Below are 22849 nucleotides of genomic sequence, written 5' to 3'. Positions count from 1 at the left end.
CAACCACTCTAAATTATATCTTTTTTTCTTTTTTTGACCAAAATATGTAGGTTGAAACAAAGAGCTAATTTAACTGGAAACAGTTATCATTTTGTCTTATATAAAACCTGGGGAAGGTTGGGGAGGAGAGAATAGCAATCTTGGAGACAATTCTAAGTAACATTTTTTCTATAACTTTTTTTAATTGCAGTATCTATGTCGGCTCCAGAACAATCTGCCATAGCAATTATTTCTACAGCAGATTGGATGTAGATTTCATTTGAAATAAAAGGTCATACTCAATTATAATTCTTCTCTTGGCTAATTAGCTTGGTTGGCAACAAATCAGGATCCATATGGCCCACTGATCCCCCCAAGATGTTGAACAATACTATAGCATGTTAAGTTTTAGGCCCTCTAATTACATAATAGGTAAAAGCAAAGAAACTTAAAGTATTAATAAAATACACTTCCATATAGAGGCTGAATTTTGAGTGATGTACCAGGTGATGACATGAAACCAATGTGATGAATGGAATAATAATATTGATATCCTGAAGCCAATGAAAATCTTACTTGATATAGAAGAATGGCTACTTGTTTCTGGAACACCTGCTTCTAAAGTTGGTGCAGAGGAAGATTCCCTGGGCATTTCCAAAGTTGAAAGTCCTTTAGCAGAAGGATCTATGAAAAGAAATACTACTTAAAACCTCAAAAATGAAATGAAGAAAATAGTCCAAGAATAGTTTTCACTCTCTTCTGTCCCTTATATTTTCAGGAGACTCTCAACTCTTCACATTTCTTCTAGTGGTAGGAATAGAGAACCCATAAAGAGTTGTATTCAAGTCACTTTTACTATCTGTGAACCTGTTCTTTGAGAAAACCACCCAAAGCATTTAAAAGGCAAATTCTGCATTCTTGCTCAGTACTATGTGAGTGGTGATTTGATCTGAAATTCTGGACAAATCAACAAATTTTATGACCTTGTTCATCTAACAACACTTTAAAATGTCAGAGCTGGAAGGGATCTTAGATAATCTCATCTAATCTAACTTCTTCATGGTATGGAACAAGAAACTGATACCCAGAAGGCTGAAAGGATTTTCCCAAAGTTGTCAAATAAATTCATGGCTTGTATTTATTACTTCATAAGCATAAATTTCATAAGCAAGTGGCAAAATATTCTTATTTCCTCTACTATTTAACAACAATATGCCATTTGTTCCAAGTGAAAAGTGTTTGCTTATTTTCTTCTCATTTGCCCAAGATCAATAAGAAATGAATTCAGTTTGTTCTGCTAATAAGTGGTTATTTAAGCATCTAAAAGTTTTGTTTTTATTTTAATTATTGGATTGAAATTTTTCTTTAAAAAAATCACATACTTCTCAAATTTCTTAAATTTTGAAGATAAAAAAGCATTTAACCTTTTATTAAGTAAGAATCATCATTATTTATTACATTCACCAAATAAAATACAGTATAATATCATGATGTTCACAGATTCAACTAAGATGGGCGGAATAATTTTCCCCTATACTAAACAGCCCCAGAGTGCAGTGCTTTTTAAAATTCTTATAGGAAAAAAAAAACTACTTTTTATGTGGAAATTTTGCAACCTTGGTAGTTCTTGGTCAAATTCCAAATATCAAGAGATTTCTAGATAATTTTATTAATTTTTTTCAAGTTTAAATATTTCCTTCTAAACTCTAGCTGTCAGATTGTCAATGAACACATCTTGTTACTGCCAATATGCTTTACTCTAAGAGATACTTCCCCACACTTCTGCCTTTCCTCAAACATTTTTAATTAGCTTTGTATTAGGATACTACCATGAACTCCAGATATAAAGTGCTATCTATATAGACTGCTTCAAGAATTCTTCCATTTTTAAAGTGATTTTCCACAATGCCTCAGATAGTAAGCAGACACTTGGTAAGTGGCCTCCACCTACAAAGTTTCCTAAGAATTAGTAGTCATTCATAGAAACTATAGTATAACAACAACTAAAATGACTAAGTTCATTAAAAGAACAGGAGGATAATGGCAAGAATAACTAGCACAAGAGTCAGGAGATCTGGATTGAAGTCCAGCTTTGCCTTCATACTTATTCCTTATCTTCATCCATCCCCAAAGAACAGATTTTTCTCTGATTGTTCCCAAAAGTGATTTTCTGAACTAGCTTTTCCCCCAGGCTTTCTCTTTAGGATAAATGTTCCTCTTGCATTCATTTCTTTTGGTATGTTCTTGCTATTTATCTTTCAGTAAAGTACAAAACTATCAGTAAATAAAAATAACAGATGATAAGAAGGATTAAAAGTCACATTCTGTCAATTCCTCAATTATATGTGGTTTTTTAAAAAATTCTAGCTGTAGCTCTCATCTTGAAATACAATTCTTATTGTCTGGCAGTAATCTTAAGTATGTCACTGAGAGGAAGTGAAGTGTAATGGATAAATAACTGGCCTCAGAATCAGAAGGACCTAGGTTGAAGACTCCATTAATATATAATTACTGTGTGACCTTAGGCAAGTCCCTGAATCTTTCTCAAGCAATTCTCTAATATTAGAAAGTGCTATAGAGCTGCCAATCAGGATTGGTAAAGGTTACTTCTTTACTGGGAATTTCCCATTCATATAAAATTATAGGTCCAGACTTGAAAAACAAAACAAAACAAAATCCACCCATTAGGGTACTGAGTTATTTTAGGCAATTTTTTTACTCTGCTTTCTCTTTGTTTATTGCTGACTTCCTCTTTTGCAGAGAATAAAATATTATCAAAAATTATTTCTGCGTGGCCTTGAGTATACCAATAACCTCAGTCTCATTTTCCTTATCTGTAAAAGGAAACAATCCATTATAGCTCAAACGTTCTCACCTAGCTCTAATGTTTTATGATCACATATTCCAATGCCCTTTTCCCAAATCAGCATTTTTATATGCTACATCCTAACATTCAGTAGATGTATATTCAGGTGCCTTTTAGCTCTAATATTCTATTTAATCTCTTATTAGTCTATTAAAGGAACTACTCCTTCTATTTTCAATATCAGCAGATTTCCTTGTTGAATGAATGAATTACTTAACAGTAGAGTCTGATTTCCCAACTCTAATTTCTGAGACTGGTGCTGGGGATAAGGGCAGGGAACAGCAAAGATTATTAGGATAAATATGAATAAGGATGAATAAGAAAGACACCTCACATATAATGCCTAGATTATGTAGCTACTACATTTCTGTACACTATAGGTGTTCAACTAAGAAAGAAGTGACAAACTATCATTAAGGAAAGACAGTAATTCTCTGGCTGCAATAAGTCTACCTCTAAGCTACCCAAAGCTACTCTTATTTAAAAGTCATCATAGCCTTTGTTTAATAATGCCAGATATAGTTTTCTATCTTCTGTAAACTTATTTAGTTAGCAATTGCTGATTATGTACCACCTACAGTGGAATAAAAGTCAGAAGACTTAGATTCTAGTCCTAGCCCTGCTACTAAATAGCAAAGTGACCCTGCTTGAGCTAATCACTTGGCGTTTCTGGGCCTGTTTTCCCACCACATGAGGGAGTTGGAATAGATGATATCCAAGATCTCTGACAGCTGTAATTCTAAGACTCTCCACGACACTATTAGGAACTCAAGAATAGTATCTAGCACCCTACAGAGCAAAAAATAAGAAGTAAAAACAGAGATTTTTACCAAAGGAGACAAGCGCCTAGATGTCATTTATTTTCATAAGATAACAGAAAGAGCATTGGATTTGAACCTAAAACACCTGGGTTCTAGCTGTGAGTCTGTCCACGTAAGTGATTTAACTTCCCTGGTCCTTCATATGCCTATTTATAAAACAAGATTTGGGAGGAGGTATAAAATAGATAATATTGCTAAAATCCTTTCCAGCTCTAAATTCTATAGCTACTGTTTTTTGGAAATGATCATTTCTAATGAGTTCTGTTTCTTCTGGTAACAAATTAGAGTGACAGAGAGACAGACAAAGAGAAACAGACAGTGAGAGAAAAAAGAGAGATAGAGAGACAGAGACAGAGACAGAGAGAGAGAGAGAGAGAGAGAGAGAGACAGACAGACAGACAGACAGACAGACAGACAGACATGCAAGCAGCAGTGTGTCAGTATTTCAGGAAACTTGAAATATTTTAAGATAATATAAGTCTACTGGTACCTGAACTGCTCACTTTGATGTTAACTGTATTTCCTGGAGAACATTAAAAATGCCATTCAAGCAAAGAACTGTAGTGTCATGACCATACTGTCATCATCAAATGGTAATTATTAAGCATACACATGGCCCTGGATCTACATATAAGAATCTTGATTCCTATGGATTGCATTAGTTGTAACTAAAAATGTTTTGATTCCTGATAGCTAAGAATTTCTAAAAATCCTTGCACATTTAGCTAAATATATAATCAGCTATGGACTCTAAATGAGTATACAGTCAACTCTCAATAATTCAGGGCCTTTTCATCTGTCCCATAACTTAATCTGAAGCCCTTCATTTCTGCTCCTCCTTTGAGGTCTCTTACTGTTCATTAATGAGTGTATAGGAAAAAATGGAGATCTATTTTGCTTCTTGGAGCAGTTTTGTGAAGAAAAGAAGCAAAATAAATGGCTCGAAGCTTTAGGAATATTAATTCTCTCTTATAAACATGGATAATTAAGAGTTGACTGTAGTGCTTAGGAGACAACAAAGACTGTATGACATGTAGGCAGCCAGTAAAACCATATCTGAATCCAGCATGCTATTTGGAGCAGGAGGGAGTCAGGGTGGTTTCTGAAGCAATTATAATGTCAGCTTACTGACATTATAAGAATAAAGAGTTTGATGCATATTCAGGGCCAGAATTCTATCACAGTTGCACAAACTTAAGGAAAGACTCAGTGGGTGGGCACATGTGGGATTATGCAGGAGGAAGAGAAATGTGCTTACCTGACTCCTTCTGCTCTCCCAGTTTATCTAGAATGTTGAAGGAAATGTCCAGGTACTCTCTCTGGATAGCACTGACTGCAATCTTCCTCTGCTTCCTTTGCCTAGGTACGATCTGGATCTTAAATTCAGACTCCTCAGTTCCATCCTCTCCTGTCTTTTGCTCAGCATTCTGCTCTGTGTCAGATTCAGCACCAGCATCAGGCTTTTCACTTTCAGACTGACTCTCAGCATCTTCAGGAACTTTAAGGAGGACTGTTTTGGCACATGAACTTGAGCTTTGTTCACCTTCCTTTTCTTCCTCCATGCTAATCTCAGTGCTATCATCAATTGACATCTCAGGAAGGGCAAAAGATTTCTGCAGAAGATCTCGCTTCTGCTTCAGAGTGAGAGGGCTACCACAGGAAAATTCTTGAAGTGTCTCCAGCTTTGACAACTCTTCACCATCTTTTGGTTCTTCAGAAAGCTGAGGAGGGGAGTCCTTTTTCCCTGATGACTGACTATTTCTTCTGTCTTTAGAAGTAAAATCTTTAGAGCAATCTTCTATACTAACTTGCACAAGAGGAGTTGTACTTAAACTGAGCACAGATGGTCCAGTGGGAGTTGAAGGAAAAGACAAAATGTTTTTTGTAGAGACACCCTCGGTACTTTGTTCCATCATTTCCTCCTCTTCATCACTTTCCACTATTCGGAGAGGAGGAAGAGGCTCAAAGACAAGAGAGTCACTGTCTGACGTGGAAAGGATAGAGCACTTTTCGTGCCCTGATGTAGAATCTGATGACAAATCAATAAGATCTAAATCCTCTTTAGGAGTAGAAGGTTTTTCTGGAGAATCAACTTTTACCTCAAATGTCTCCATGCAATTTAATCTGACTTCTGGTATTACTGGTCTTCGGGTTTCCTGAAAACCCTCTATAGTGGGGTTCTCGGGGATTTCTGCATTGTCCAGCCTGGTAGAAGAATTCTGTCTGGGTCTTCCATAATCATTATGTCTGTGTGTGATGTAAGCGGCATGGGTAGATGGCTTATCTATATCGCACCGGTCTATGCAGGACTTCCTACGATGCTCATCTAATGTAAACAACAGGGAGTCTGCATTCCCTATATCAAGAGATTTTTGTTTTAAAGAGCGCAGCTTTTTTTTCTGAATGCTTTCTTCTCTCACACAGCGTAGAATGCTGTCTTGAAATGCACCCGTTTCTCTATATTCAGCCAGTTCTATTTCACCTGATTAAAACAGAAAAAGCTAGTACTATTTTACTTGACGATTTCACTTTTTTCCCCTCATGCTCCAGCACATAATTGGTATAAATCATAATCCACAATCCCAGCACCACCAGTGGGGAAATCTGACTTTCTGGGCAAGTTCTTAACAAGCCTTTCTAATTGCAAGAACAAGATTAGAACTGTGCCATGGCAGAGCCAAAGTGACCCTCTATAGTTTGTTTTTGCAGACAATTAGGTTTCCAAATAATTCCTCAGCTCTGTTCAGTTGGGCCCTAGATGGGGTTTGTTTGGCTGAATCAGATCTAAGGAACTGTATTCAGGTTGTGTGGAAGAGAAGCAAACATTTTGCAACAAATCAAATTAAGCAATGGCCCTCTGAGACAATCATGACAATTAATGATGTATCTGTCAATTCTCGTATATATATAAATGTATCTATATATATACTGTTTGTGCATACATATATATCAAAATCAATAGTATTAAAAAAAGTGTAGTAACATAATCAAATTAAGTTTTAGCCTAAAACAAACGGTAGAGTACAACATTTCTGCATAAAATTACTAAGATAAAAAATTTCATACTTCTCTGCACATTCATCTCAACCGGTTGATATTTCACCATTTTGCTGCCGCCTATCCTTTTCAATCTTGCAAAAAAAGTTTGAGACTCCTTATTGCAGGGTCCAGTAGGTGTATCATGAATATCAGATTCATCAAAAACACTATCTTCCTCTAATTGGGGAGAGAAAGTCATAATTACACTTAAAAGACTCCACCATCTCTTAGGCTGTGTCTACACTAGTGTTTCCATGAAATCATTTGTGGAATTAAGTTTTGAGGAAGGCATCTACATTAACCTAATTTAAGTCATGGCTTGGTACTATTTCCAGATTTCAAAATTTCTGTGAAATGCAGCAACCTCCCAAGAGGTTGCCCATCATACTTCATTCTATTGCATCATTTCCAGAATATATATTTCTCACTACTCCAATATGGTCAGATGGGAAAAGAGAGTTATTAAATGCTCTTAAAACTGCATGATACTTTTTCTTTATGCTTGGGAAACTGGCTACACCAACTTATTTTCTTTTTTTTTTTTGTTTTTTCTAGGTTTTTTATTCTACTTTGACAAAAGAAAATTTAACTAAATAAGGCCATGTTAGAATGTGTGATTTTTTTTTATTCCAGGGGTTTTTTAAGACTAGTATAGACACAGCCTAGCACTCCATGCACCTTTAACTTTGTAAATGCAAAATACTGTACTCTACATTTGATAATGAAACACACAACACATAAAAAGCTTATAAAAGCCATTTGTTATCTCAAAAGCTCCACAAATGATTATGGACTGAAGAAAAAATAAACAAAAACAAAAAACAAAAAAAAAATTCTCCTAATACAAATAAGATTCTTTCTCTGTGGTATTTATCACATTACAATAATATTCTTCATGAGATTCCCAAAGCATCCTGGTTTTTAAATAGTCCTAAAGATCAGTGCATATTCATATTCTCTCTCTCTCTCTCTCTCTCTCTCTCTCTCTCTCTCTCTCTCTCTCTCTCTCTCTCTCTTACACACACACACACACACACACACACACACACACACACACATTCATTTGTTTAGTGTCTTTGTCTGAGCGCCAAATCCTCTATACCTCCTGTAGGCCACTTTTAAATCACAGATAGGGCCATAGGTAATTTAATGGAGAAAACAGCAAAGATCCAGAGAATTCTTTCAGAAAGTCTACTTTCTTTCATATTTTTATTATGCCCAAAAGGCGACAAATTAGCAAGAAAAAAAAAAGTACTGACATGCATCAAACACCATGATTAACAAAAATAGCATTCCATTTTTACTCATCAGGTCTTATATACCTCAAAGGCAATTTTTAAAGTTTATTCACAATGAAATAACGTTCAGACTGAATTTAGTACAACCTGGTTTCTAGAATCATTATCTGGAACAATGACACCCAGGTATGGTTAGATTTTTTTTTAATTTTTTTGAATAATAACCACAGGGTAGCTGAAGTGAGGGAAAAATAATTTCACTTCAGATATCATTTTTACCTTACCTAAATTCTGCAAGTTAATTTGACATCAAACAAAATCCACTGACAAAATTACATATGTTGAACTTTTTAATGAAATGAAAAATAAATGCTTACAATCAATTTGCCTTTTAAGGCCCAACTGCTGAGCTATATATAGATATAGAATTGCTATTATCATTGCTCAAAATAATTATGTCCAAATCTACTTTTATGTGACAATTCCAGGTATATTGGCTCCACATCTTAGCTCTCCATTTGGCAAAGTAAAATTCAAGGAGTATATGATTTCCTTTTGATGCCATTCCCAGAGTTTGAAAATACTGTTTGTTAAAGTGGTGAATGAATATAAAAATATGTCCAACCCTTGTCCCAAATCAGGAGCTAAAATCAGTCTCTAGATCAAGCTAACCTATAAAACATCTAAGAGGTTAGGTGATATCAGGGGCCAAACTAGGAGGTTATATCTATTTCAGAGAAGATTTTTGGTAAACTTAGCAATCCACTTGACCCATGCACCCCACTCTAATGTCGCCCCAGAATTTTGAATTGAATCAAATTAAAGTACTCCAACTTCTGTAATATAATGAACTATTACCCCTCCCCCCTCCCCCCCCGCCAAGGCGAAGTAGTAGTGTTTGGTTCTTTCAAAATTGTTATCTATAGCCCAAAAATTCATTATAACATCAATTAGCCCCCAATAGTTCAGATGAAGTCAATTTAACATTAATTATGGAATAAGCCTCTGTTCTTCAAATCTGCTGTTATAAGAATATATCTGATATTAATTTCATTCTTTTTGAGATTTACTTTTACTATTTAATTTTAAGAAAAAACAATTACCTGGCAAAGTGCTTAGTAAAATAAGCTGTATGCTTAAGATGCTTACAATTTACTTCCTCATGAGACGGCAAATAAAATAAAAATAAAGTGTTTTGCAAACCTTAAAACATTAGCTATTATTGTGAACAGAACCTTGAATTACCAATACAGACCATTTATTAGATAGATATCAACAGGAGACATTTTCAAGCTTTTAAAATTTTGGTTATTATTTCAGAAACAAACTTGAGAATTTCAAAATGATGACTCCTTAAAGTGCTGGAAAAACAAAACATCTTTTTTTATGGTATGTCAAAGAAAGAAATTTCCTAACAGTTTTGAAAAAGTTCACAAAGGTGTCTTCAATATTAAATATAAATTTTAAATATCAAATGATTCATAGAGAACAATACAATTCATGTCAAAAGAGACTGGTAATTTCTCCTCAAAGAGCATTTGAAAATGCAAAAAGCAGTGTTAGGAGGGAAAGTTTTAAAAAGAAATGCAGGATCAATATGTAGCTTAACTCTTAAAGGTCTCCTCTCTCCTAAACATATCATGCAAAGTATATTAAACAGAATAGGGAATAAAATTCAGGTTCTGAAAGTACCTTTTTCTTTCTCACTGTATCTGCTGATGTTACTGTTGTCACTGTACAAAGGTCCTGCAGTAGCATGAGGTCTACAGCTGTGATACTGTGCGTTGAGCGTATTGACTGTTATGTGGATCAGATGTAACATAACTTTGCTGATATCACAATCTCGGTATGGATACTGTACAATAAAATGAAATATGTTATAGACAAATATGTGAAACATTCCACAATAATATTGTGAATTCATTTATTCTGAAAATAGTTATTGATTATTTACTATATCCAAGGTTTTCTCCTAGAAGAGAGTTATGCAATGCCAAAAGCAAGTTCCTTCCCTTCAGGAATTTACTATCTACTGAGAAGATACAATAATTAATCATATAAATACAAAGTAATATAAAGTAATTTCAAGAGGGAGAGAGAGAGAGTTCTAATAAATGGAGGAATCAGGCAAGGTCTTATGGAGAGGCAGAAATGAGGAGGCATACAATAGATAAAAGCAATCAGTGCAAATCAAACAAGTGGGGCATGAAATATTACACATGGAAAAAAACTAGCCATTTAGCTTGATGAGAGCAGATTATGTATGAAAGGGATTAACAGGAAATAAAATTGTAAAAGAAGGTAAACACTATGAGAGAGCAAAGTTCACAGTTTAGTATAGAGATATTAAATAAAAACATATAAATAAATAAACAACATTTCGTATTAACTTGCATGAGGTTCAAGGCATGAAATTCATAACTGATAAGGGGGCTTTACAGACAAGATGATACTTGACTTAGGCTTTGAAAAATGAATAAAAATATAGTATGTAAAGTAAGAAGTCATAAGCAACAGCCCAATTAAAGGTAAGCTGGAACATATACATTGCATTCTGAAGCAGGGGGAAAAAAAAACAATTTGGCTAAAGAGTATATGGAAGTGGGATATAAAAATCCCTTTATCTAGATTGTGGAAGGCTGGGGATAGATCTGGGTAGTGAGGAGTAAAAGTGATCAAAGCCCCTTAGTCCTTCATTAGAATAGGTCTACCTGACATAATATTTATTCTCTGATTAATTGTTAACCAATCAGAGTTAGTTTCTGCCTGTCAGGAAACACCCACTCTTCCAAGGAGATATATAGATAGATAGATGTGTGTGTGTGTGTGTGTGTGTGTGTGTGTGTGTGTGTGTGTGAGGAGTTTCCCGATTATCTTTGATATACAAGATAATGTCAAATGATCATTTTATTAATTATCTGCTAGTCATAATTAATAAAAATTATTAATTACCCAGAAAAAAGAGTACATGGAAAGTAGTGATATGAGACAAAGTTGGAAAGATAAAATAATACCCAAATGTACAGAACCTTAAATTACAGGCAAAAGGAGAATTATGCCTAGAAAAAATAGTGAGCCAGTTAAGTTTTTTGAGAAAAAAGAATGTCATATCCAAATCTAGGTATACTAAAGATTATTCTATGATAAAGACTAGACTAAAGGGAAATTAAATCTGAGGCAGAAAGCTCTTCTGGGAATCTAATGCAATAATTTAGTCAAATGAGGGTCTGTAGTAGGTGGTAACAATGGAAACAGAGAGGGAAAAATGGATTCAAAATAGATTGAAAAAGAGAAAATCATTAGAACAAAGTAATTGACTGGATAAGAGAAAAAAGGGAAAAGAAGGATCAAAGGTTTCAAACATAGGACACTGCCTAAATTTGCATAACCAAGTCCCACTGTAATATCATTTGACTATAAGACAGACTAGCCTAGTTCAGCCCAGGAATATTCTATATTATAGTAGGTTTATTTAAATATCTCTTTTAAAATGTTGTGGTCTTAATTATGGCTACCTAAAAACGAATCCTGACTTATAACATAGTCCTATAGAGCCAATTTTTACTTGTAATATTACTTTTCTTTTATTAAATTTTTAGACAATCAATATCAGATGTCAGTTTGATACAAAGAACTTTGTATTTCATGTCAGAGACTGGGGTTCAAATCCTGGTTCTCATACTCATTATCTGTATGATCTTGAACTCTAGGTCAAAGTTCTCCTAATTGTAAAAAATATGTGATAATAATGCCTCTATAACTTCACCCTCAAGGTTGCTATGAGAGATAAAATGAAATAATACAACTCTGAAATCTTAGTATATGTCAGTAATCATTATAAACTCTAGGAGTTCACAAAAGTTACTGGCTTGTAAAAACTTTAAGAAAAAAGATTACACCTCATCTAAAATGTGTATATCCCTCAAAATACCTAGCACAGGGTTCTGCACTGAGTACTTAATAAATAAATATTTATTGGGAGATTGCAATATTTTAGCCACTCCATTTTAATTCTCTCTAAATTATCTGCATAGAACTCAATTCCAAATTATATAAGATTAATTTTCTTTGGAGGGTCATTAACACCATACCTGAAGTTGCAAAATAGCTGCCCAAGTACTGTGCTAATGCTAGATTCCCTAAAAGGATCACTGTACCCAAAGTGGAAAAGTAACAAAGGTGGCTCACCTTATAAAGAATAACAAGTAAGGCCTTCAACCACATCTGCCGAATATGAGGCTTCAGGGACCAGAGGGAGCAACGAGGCGGCTGTTGAAAGTAATGTCGCAGCTGAGGACAAGAGCAGTACTTAAGCACTTGAACCACTAAAGGAAGAAGATGTTTTCCCAGATTGATGTTATAATCCATCACCTAAAATAGATATAAATTGAACAATGAAAGCAAATAGAAGTATTAGTGCTTACCCTCACTCTTTTCTCTGCCTTAATGGTGCTCTCACTCCCACAATTCCTTCACTAAGTAGATATTCAACATCTAGCAAAGTCCTAAAGTATTGTCAGAAGATAAAGATGTAAAAAGATGCTTAAAATAAAAATCACAATGTCCCTGTTGTAATTTACATTCTAATCAAAAGATAAGACATGTACATAAGCAGCTGGAATACAAGGCTGCATATTCCCTGACCAATCCTCCCACAGTTGTTTTTTGCTCATGAATTACCTACACTATCTATATTCCTCATAGCATCATAAAGTCATGGCATGTCAGAATTAATCATCACTCAGAACAGTGTGATTTATCTAATTACCTATCTAATTTTCTGACTTCTATATTTTCCTGAGTCAATAGCTAGAGCCAATGTTAAAGGGGAAAGTATTCTAGATATGGAATCAGGCATTCTGGACCAGATCTAGCTTTGAATGAAAGGCAGCATGTAGTGGATGGAAAGTTGACTTTGGAGTCCTGCACCTGACATAAACTGGTCATGTGACCTGGGGCAGCATTTAACATTTCAGTGTTCCAGGCAAGTCTATCTAATATGATAAGTTGCAGAAATAATTCTAATCTACATAAGTAAGAAATCCTTACACCTTACAAAAATCATGAACCAGATTTTAAAAATACTTATATACATGTATATAAAGAGACATATACATATATAAATATATGCAATGAACTAATATCTGTAAATTACAAAGACATCTGTATGTCTATAAATCTAAATATTTGATATATGAGATCAGGAACCATTCACCTTAATCATCTTTGTATTATACAAAGTACACATTCAACAAATAATAATGGAGGGAGAGATGAATGGATGTATGAAAAAATGAATGAATGAATTGCAAAAAACAAAACACAAACGTCAGTGTCAACAGAAAACTGGAGGGGAAAACTTCAATTAACCGCATCCAATGTCAAAACAAACAGAAATCTGTCCACAAGGCTGTCATTTACATGATACTATTAGAGGTCTGAGTTTAAAAGTCTTGCCTTGCTTTGGCATATAATATTACATACCCTTTATCACCACATATGAATGAATAGCATATATTGATCTGTCAGCATTATCAGAAGTGATTTTAGACAACATTTAATTGTCTAAACTATAGTACAAAATGTAATAGAAAACTATGTTGGTGCTATACAAGGAGAATTATACTGACCAGAATATTGTAGAGGAAATTTCTGTTCTGATGCTGGAATAAATGTCCAAACATTTATTTAGTAACCTAAAGTTACTTCCATTTCTGAGATTCTGTGATTCTACAAAATTTTTGAGTTCTCTGACCAGTTTTAAGGTTTTACAATAGAAATGCAGTTGAAAAATTATTAATATGTATATATAACTAAGGAACTATATATATGTATATATATGTACATAAAGATTCAAATATATGCTTATCATTTATATATATATGTATGCATATGTATGCATCACTTCTAGTGTTGTGGATTTGATATGACCATACATTAAAGTCTTTTTATAATACTGTAAAAACCTTCAGAGGTTCATAAGGTAAGAGGATATAAATATTTTATGACACCACAAATGAAATTCCAAAGGAAAACTTACAAGACAATTATAGAAAGGAGGCAAGGATTATTAAATTTCCTCCTACCTAATTTTTTTTCAACCTTGTACAACTCCTGCCTAATATTGTCAAATGTTTATGGGCTTGAAGAAGCTGAACCCCAGTTCTTAGTTTGAATCTTGATGTTAAGATTAGCCATGTATTAACGAGAGCTAGCCCTTCTCCTGGGACTTATCCAATTCCATAATCTCCTCTGGAAAATGGAGTGAGTCAATTATACTTTTACACCACCTATTTCATGGGCTTGTTTTAAGGGAAAGGCTTTTTTTAAACTATGAAATGATATATAAATGTGAACTTCTTTGTCTCTTAAGGGTGCCCTACTTCCTACCTCTATGCTTTTTTCCACAGAATGTTATTTATCTATATTTGGCATTTCTTTCCTTCCCTTCATTTCCTGGTAAATTTTAAAGCCTGGTATGAATGACATCTCCTTCATGAAATCAGTCCTATTCTTCCTGATCAGTAACAATCTTCCCCTTCAGACAGTAAATAACGCACTGTTTTGCAACTCTATGTTTGTCTTATTTCACATCGGGGTGATGAGTATTATCTTAACTTCTACCTGTTCTGACACCCACATGATGTTCTATAACCAGTAAGTGCTTAAAAATGTTTGTTGAATGCACTAGTATTATTATTAATCAGTGACTGAACATTTTAGAAATTGCTTCTGCTATAGAATCAAGAAGATGACTATCTCTAATCCATGGCTTACCTAACTGAAATATTCTACTGAGAATGAAAACCATACTTACTTGTGCAATTCCAGCAATAAATGCATTGAAACAAGTTGAGAGGCGCATTTTTTGAGGGGCAATCATAAAGCATCCTTCTTGCTGGTCATAACCAAGTAAAACATAAAGGTGCCGTTTGACAGTGTTAAAGGCCTTAGCACTACTGATATCTGACTCTGCACTGCTCTCATCTTTAGCCATAAACTTCATTAAAACGGTAATCAGCTGGTGAACTGTCTGATGGTCAATCCCAGCATCCTCGGGAAGCAGGTCCTTTATCGTGTTATCATTCTCAGGAGACTGTTGCCCTGTCAACATAAGAAATGTCATTTGTTAGGTCTGTAAGTTTTCATGATCTCTGACCTAAGATTGCTTCCATGATATTTTGGAATTTCAGTTCTCAACAAGAAACATAAAGACATACTATGCCCAAGAAAGCAAAGCATTGGCTGGGGAGGAGCAGACCCTTCTATCCTTCAAATAACACAGCAAATCAATCTTGCAATATCATGGCAGTACTGATAAAATAGGATACCATGAGTAGAAATGAGGTCATATATCATAAGCAAAACAAATATTTAATGTACTTGGTATTTGGTAGGTTTTCAAAGGGAATATCACTTTATGAAATTCTAAAGTCCATGTTACATGATGTTACTTGTAAATACAAAGGAAAAACATCACTAAAGCAGAGGAGGTTCCTTAATCTGCAATCTGCAAACCTTTTAAAATATTTTGATAAATATTTAAATATAACTGATTTCCTTTGTTACACTATGCATTGTGTTTTATGCTTAAATATATTATTCAAAGTAGGGGATCCATAGGCTTCACTAGATTGCCAAAGGAATCTATGACACACACAAAAAGATTAAGAATTCCTGATCTTCACTCTTGTTCAGATTTCTGCTCGACTGTCTCATACTAAGCACCTCAAATAAAAATCACCCTACTTGCAACTCAAATAAAAAATATACAGAACTTTCAGATGTCAAGAAACCTGTCATAATCCAACTTATATGTACATATATACATATATGTGTCTATTTAAATATATATACATATATTCTTGTCTTTCCTTCAAAATATAAGATCTTTGAGATTAGAGATTATTTCACTTAAAATAATTGGCATCCCCAGTGCTAATCATGGTGCCAGCTACATCATAAATGCTTAATAAATGATTTTTGATTGAAAATATCAACTCACAATATCTCACTTTTGGAGGAAAAAGCTTTAAATTACATCAGATTAATGCAACCAAAATTAGAAGGAAAACAGGAAATGGGAAGAAAACTTTTATAGCAAGTTTCTCTGAGAAAAGCCTCATTTCCATACATAATATATAAATAACTGAACCAAATTTATAAAAATAACAGTCATTTTCCAACTGTTAATGGTCAAAGGATAAGATCGGGCAGTTTTCAGAAGACAAAATCAAAGCTATCAATAATCATGTGAAAGAAATGCTCTAAATCACAACTGATTAGAGAAAGGTAAATTTAAACAACTCTGAAATACTACCTCACACCTATCACAGTGCCCAACATGAAAGAAAAGAAAAATGACAAATGCTGGAGGGGAATGTAGAAAAATTGGGATGCTAATTTACTCCTGGTGGAGTTGTGAATTAGTCTAATCATTCTGGAGAACAAATTGGAACTGTACCCAAAGGGGTATTAAACAATGTATACCTTTTGACTCAGCAATATCAAAGAGATTAGAGAAAAAGGAAAAGGACCTATGTATACAAAAATATTTACAGCAGTTCTTTTTTGTCCTAATCCAGGACCATAATTTTTTCAACTATATCACTTAGCAACCTCAAATTTTCAATTATTATTCATATAAGCAACATTGTACTGTCTGCCTAAAAGATAAGTATGCTTATTTCATCTGACTAATTAAACTCTTTTAACATAATATTGATCTAAGATCTAAAAATAAAGATAAAGCACTTACTGCATAATAAACATATTCATTTTAGGACATCAATAGACAAAATGGAATAAAAGAAAAAATGGACTTGAAATTTTAAGATCTGGGGTCAAATCTTAGCTGGGTCAATAACTGACTATAATTTAATTACAAGTCATTTTAACATGAAGAGCCTCAGTTTCCTCATCTGTAAAACTGTGGGGTGGGATCAGATAGACTCTAAAATTTCTCCAAGTTCTAACACTCTGGATTCTGGAAAAATGAAAAGCGCACTGCACCTGGGGTCACAAGACCTGAATCCAAATTTTGGCCTAAACAGGTTGTTTGCCAAGGGGAAGTAATAATGCTTACCCTAACTACCTCACAAGACTGTTTGAGGCTCAGATAGGTGGTGAGATATAAGTATGAATGCTATGGATTATTATTACGATGACCATTATCTGTGCAATAATACATCTGCCTTCATCTAAGAAATACAATATAACTTTTCTTTTAAACAGGATTGTTTTAAGATCAAGAAGGGCCTGGATATATAAAATATGACTAAATTATAGACACATTTCAGATCTCACCTCTTTTAGAAGAAAACAATATAGCAAGAAGTCATATTTTTTACAGGTTTGCAAAGTACTTTAAAAAGCATAGCTCATTTGATCTTTACAATCGGAAAGGCAATACAATGAATAATAATTCCCATTTTAGGGAAGATAATCAAGAGTCAAAGGCATGAAGTGGCATCATATAAATGGAAAGTCTAATATTGTGTTCCATGAGCCAACACACTTAGGTTTTTGATGTGAGGTAGATAAACAGATTTTAGAAATCTATCTTGATAAATGATATTATACTCTTGTAGTAACTCTAATCCCACAGCCCTAATTATGTGCTATATGGATGATGTATTCAACCAAAGCTTTTGTTCATATTTAGATACAACTGAAGAGAACTATAAGTTTAAAGCTAATGTCATTTTGATTTCTCCTAAAAGAATGCTCATTATAGAGTGATGTTGGGGGTATATACAATTAATTTTAACATGCCTTTTAAAAATACATATATTTTCAGTATTTTCATACTGAAAAATTCTGTTCAGATGTTGTCTACATAATAATAAAGGCCCCAAATTTCCACTGGGGCTTCCAAACTTGCCACATAAATGAGGCAAAAATTTCAAGCCTTATCTCAGGTAAGATCAGAGTTTTCATCTCACCTCTATCATTAACTTGCTTGCTTGTGTGTCTTCTGTTGAGTCATTCAGTCAAACCTAATCAATCTCTCTCTGCCATATTTTTCTCATAATAAAAAAAATTGCCCAACCTATTCACAATACAGCATTTAGATAACTAAATAAAATAATGTATATTAATGTGATTTTAAATATATATATATATAGAAGTTTTATAGGGAGGGCTCTGATCATTTTAACAAGTTTTGTAGGTGTGAGACTTTGGGGTCAAGAAGGTATCTTTCTATAGAGGACATGGATATGTATATTGTTGAATGGCTAGGGCTGCCCCCAAGACATGGCATTCCTATGTTCCTATAGCTAAGCCATCAGAGGATAGACTCTTATAGATGGAGCTATCCCTTCGTGAGAGCCTACAATGGAGAGTGATTAAAATATTTTCAGTCCTTTATTGGGCTCCTTTTCACCTTTCTTTCCTCACAGAACAGATCACAGGGTAGACTTGTCCTATATATGAGGGGAAATGTTAACAGCCACCTTGAAGCAAACACACATGCGAGTTACAGGTGCTCTACTACTATTTCCTGAGCACTGATCAGAGACAGTAGAGAGTTAAGAGTAGGCCTTCTATGCACAAAAAATGGCAGAAGCATATAGCAAAAGCAAAATATACTAGCCCCATAAGGATAACAAAAAAGTTCATAGACAATGTCCCTAAACCCTACCTTCTTATGAAGGGAGGGAATGAATTTAAATCTCTTAGGAAATATGATCAACTCTTCTAGCCAAAGATGGTTGCACAAGGAAAATAGGAACCTGACCTTCTAAAGAGAGAAATAAAGGGTTGCCTACAATTGTGTTGCCCTTTAAGGAAAGAGAAATGTATACATGGCTTCTAAGGCTGGAGGAACCATAAAAGAGACCCAAGACTTGTTCCTCTATGAGTAACTTATAGTAAATATTTTGGTGTTCAGGGCAACTTTTTATAATCCTAACATGACCAAATTCCTTGACAATGGGTTAATGCTTTATTATCTACTTTCCATACACATAAATACAGTTCTAAAAGATAGATTGAGTCTTAATGATAAATTCTATTTGGCAATGAAGCATTGACTAAAAAAAATAGATTATACCTACACAACATTTTTAGAAATGAACATGTAATATAGTGTTCATAGGTCAGGGCTACTGAAAGAGATTTTTCCCAGAAAATGACTTTAATCTGATCCCTAAGACTTATGGATTCTAAATATCACAACCTTGAGTTGGAAAGACCCTTAGGTAGCCATCAAAGTCAATCCTTTAATTTTACATATGAGAAAACCAAGATCTAGAAAACCTACATGACCATGAGGCTCGTGGTCACCCAGATAGTAATAGTGCTAGAATTTTAATTCAGGTCTTCTGATTAAAATTTAGAATTCATTCCAAAGTATCATGTTAATTCTCAAGTGAACTATGTGACACACATAATCTGTAACTGTCCTTGGAGACAATATAGCTTTTGAAAGCTTATGGCAGATACTCTTACCATTTATTATAGATATTTATTAGAGATATTATAGATAACCCATCAATTCAAAAAAGGTATATCAGGAACTATATGTGAATTACCAAAACATTCAACTTAAGCAGAAATTAAAGTTTTTAACTGCATAATTAAAAGGAACTCATTTTATTTCAAGCATAGTCATTAAAGAAACTTGTTGGTTACAGTAGAAAATAAAGACCAGGAAAGTTAGGACTGCAACAAGCACTATGGTTTCATTATAATTATTTTTTTAAATTATTTCATTATAACTTGTGATTGTCTTGGCACATCTCTGCTTCTCTTTTTAAGTAGCCTATACCTGGCAAATAATATAGTGAAAAATACTAAGAAATGGCTTTCTGAGCTGACCCATTTTTTTCCACTGTCTCCACAAACTTTGTTACGTATGACAGCTCAAGAATATGTTTTCTGAAAGTTCTAATTTTTCATTGTCATTATGAACAAATCTGATAACCAACCTATTTCTGTGTGATCATCTCTGGTGGGTTACTGTGTTCTTGGGAGCTTTCTTCAGAATCCAAAACCTAAAGGTGTTATATGTTTTCCAAAGACTTCAAAAATACTTCATTTTAGTTAGGTATCAAGGTAGGCACTGATAAATACAATTTAGGTCTCCAGTTAAGCCTTAAAACTGAAAAAGTACCAGACTAAAGAAGGACTGAATCCTATGAAAGGCATAACTGAAGAAGCGATTATTGTACTCCATGTTCCTAATAGGCATGGTATTATGATACAGTGGGCAAGGGCCACCTTTGGAAACATACAACTTTCAGATTCAGTTCTGCCTCTACTATTTATTACTAGTATGAACTGGGTAAATCACATCACCTCTCTAGGCCTCGATTTTCACTTATGTAAATAAAATAAGGTAAACTTGACCAAATCAACTCTAAAATTTCTTCCATCTTTAAATACTTGATTTTATGGTTTTCACTCCATTTTATTACAAAAGAAGATAAAACAAAATATAATGGTATTACAATATCCACTGTATTAATATGAATATTGTGTTGGAGGGACTCTGACAAAGGTTTTTCTCTAAAATCACATATACTCTTTTCTATCATTTATTTACAAACAGAATATGTACTTTGGTTCATATTTGCAATTTACATGAGCTTCACATATTGGTTCCTCCCTCTTTCTCAGGGGTTCTTTCTCACCGAGTTCAAAACACATAACGTTTTATGTCTCCCAATGTGGTCCGTTCATAAGTGCCACATGTAGAAAGGAAGAATTACAAAGAACAAAGAGAGGGTGCTACGGAATGGAGAAAATGCTGACCTTCACACCTTGACTGATACCTCCTCATTGTAATTATGAGCTAGTCACTATACCTGTCTGAGCCAAAATGATACTGATGCCACCAATATCACCGTGTGTTAGGAGGAAAGTATCCCAGAGCCCTCAAGTTACCAGCGTAGTCCTGCACAGGCATTTTTCTAAATCCTCTGATCCTTATTAGAAGATTAATGGACACAAGATTTATGCCATAATGCTGATCTGTGGGAGCTTCTCTGAAGCTCACTTTCCTCATCTGTATGGGATTAAGCTAAATTATACCTATTCCAGAGATCAATGAACACTTTTTATCAGCTTTCATTAACTGGGAAATAGAGGGAATTCAACAGGTATTAGAGCTGTCACAATTTTCAGTAAATTCCACAGGCATTCAGTAGGTAAATTCCAGGATACAAACTTCAGCATGAAATTGATTTCCCATTATCCTTTTAACCCTCAAAATGCTTCCTAATATATTGGGATATACCACAATCTGTCAAAAGAAAGATGGTATCACTCTTAGTGTAATCCCTTAGTCATTCAACACTAATCATTTAAAAGAGTTCTTCTTCAAAAGACAGAAATGACATGTGAGAATCTTTTAAGGGATTAGAAATGGGCTAATGGCTGGCTCCTAGGTGGATGTGGAGGTGATAATAGAGATGGTTCAAACTGCAGACCTTTAAAAAAAATGTAAATGAAATGTATGCTTTCCTAAAGCAGTACTATATCATATATGGATTTATATATGTATACATGCATATATATGCATATATTCATAGGAGGGAATAGCAGCTACATTGGCTCTCTTGGGAAAAGTGTACAAGGCTTATAGCATGATGCTCCTTATGGGACCACAAATCACTGGACAGCTACTATGTTTCAAATCTTTCAAAATTCCAACTTCAGGAGCTCAGGCATCTGAATTTCTGAGGTAGGAATCTTTAGGAATTAGCAATCTCATAATCATCTTTGGTCCAGTTAAAGACATTACACTTTATCTCATCTTGTCTACCTGAGTCAGATAATATGCCCAATAAGTTTATATAGCCCTTCAACACCCAAAGTACCCACCTGGCGTTTGTTCAGGTGTTCCACCGAGAGCTGGAGCAGACTGCTCATGCCTGGTCAACCTCACAGCTTAAAAATCAACAACAACTCTATTTAAATAAGCATTGAAGACAACTTGAGCCTAGAAATATTCTCAATGCTAACAAAGCTACACTGAACAGTAAGGACAAGTTCATTCTTCCTAGTCATCATTAACATCAGATATTGGGTATCTGTGCATCAGACTATTATGCAAGCTATTTGAATGATATCTCTGAGCTTCACAAAAACAAGAAATGTGGTTTCTAGACTCATTACCAATTGTCATAGGCACTATACAAGAAAACAACTGGGGGCTGAGGGCACATTGGAGCTAGTATGCAAGGTTGTGAAACTGCTTTTAAAAAAAAAAAGCTGTTAAAGAAAAATGAAATGAGATCATTGATCCCAGCTGCTGGTTTTTAGGATCCAAATCAATTTCACCTGAATTCATTACAGGGTCTAGCATCCCTGGGGCTTATGTTCAAGTGGTTTTGTTTCTGTTGAAAAGTCTAGATTGGTCCTTTCCTTTCTCTTTGCCCCCCCATCCTTGCCCTGGAGAAGATCTATTTAATGTTATAAGGAACTCTGTGGACTCTCCAAAAGGAAAAAGTACCACATTTTCATAGCTTATCATAAAGTCAAGAAATCAAAATATAAAAGAAAAACAAAAATTAAATAAAAATTGCGATTAAAATGGCCATGTCACAAAAAGCTACCTACTAATGAATGCCAATGTTAAATTAAACTTCTCAGCTTATGATAAGATCCCAAATGTGTTATATGGAGGTGTTTCATTGATTTCACTGTGATTATTTGGGGATTAGATAGGGCTTAAATAATTAACAAATCAAACAGCAATATAACAAAACATATGCATTCTTTTATAGGATATGTGCTGTTTTTCTACTTATTTATTAAAATAGAGAAAATACTGATTTCTTTCTACTTTTCTAAAATAGTAAAGTATAAAGAATGAACTTTAAACAAGAAGAGAGTGAAAAAAGACAAAGGCACACAGAGAGACAGAGACAGAGAGAGACAGAGATTTTTAAAAGTAG

At 34.2% G+C, this 22849-nt stretch overlaps 1 protein-coding gene across 1 annotated transcript in view; it reads right to left on the bottom strand.

The window, feature by feature from the left end:
- UNC79 (unc-79 homolog, NALCN channel complex subunit) overlaps positions 1-22849 on the bottom strand; it is a 325074-nt gene that overhangs the window by 105111 nt on the left and 197114 nt on the right. Inside the window, exons 27-33 of the mRNA XM_051977373.1 lie at positions 21774-21839; positions 14761-15047; positions 12132-12314; positions 9636-9798; positions 6733-6882; positions 4925-6148; positions 556-663 (exon numbers count right to left, since the gene is read on the bottom strand). Coding sequence (XP_051833333.1) covers positions 556-663; positions 4925-6148; positions 6733-6882; positions 9636-9798; positions 12132-12314; positions 14761-15047; positions 21774-21839 — 2181 coding nt within the window. The remainder of the gene's footprint in view (positions 1-555; positions 664-4924; positions 6149-6732; positions 6883-9635; positions 9799-12131; positions 12315-14760; positions 15048-21773; positions 21840-22849) is intronic.

This window comes from Antechinus flavipes, chromosome 2 (genome assembly GCF_016432865.1).
Source record: "Antechinus flavipes isolate AdamAnt ecotype Samford, QLD, Australia chromosome 2, AdamAnt_v2, whole genome shotgun sequence".
Lineage (NCBI taxonomy): Eukaryota > Metazoa > Chordata > Mammalia > Dasyuromorphia > Dasyuridae > Antechinus > Antechinus flavipes.
The sequence above is the reverse complement of the archived record's forward strand: the minus strand, read 5'-3'. Positions and strand labels throughout refer to the sequence as shown.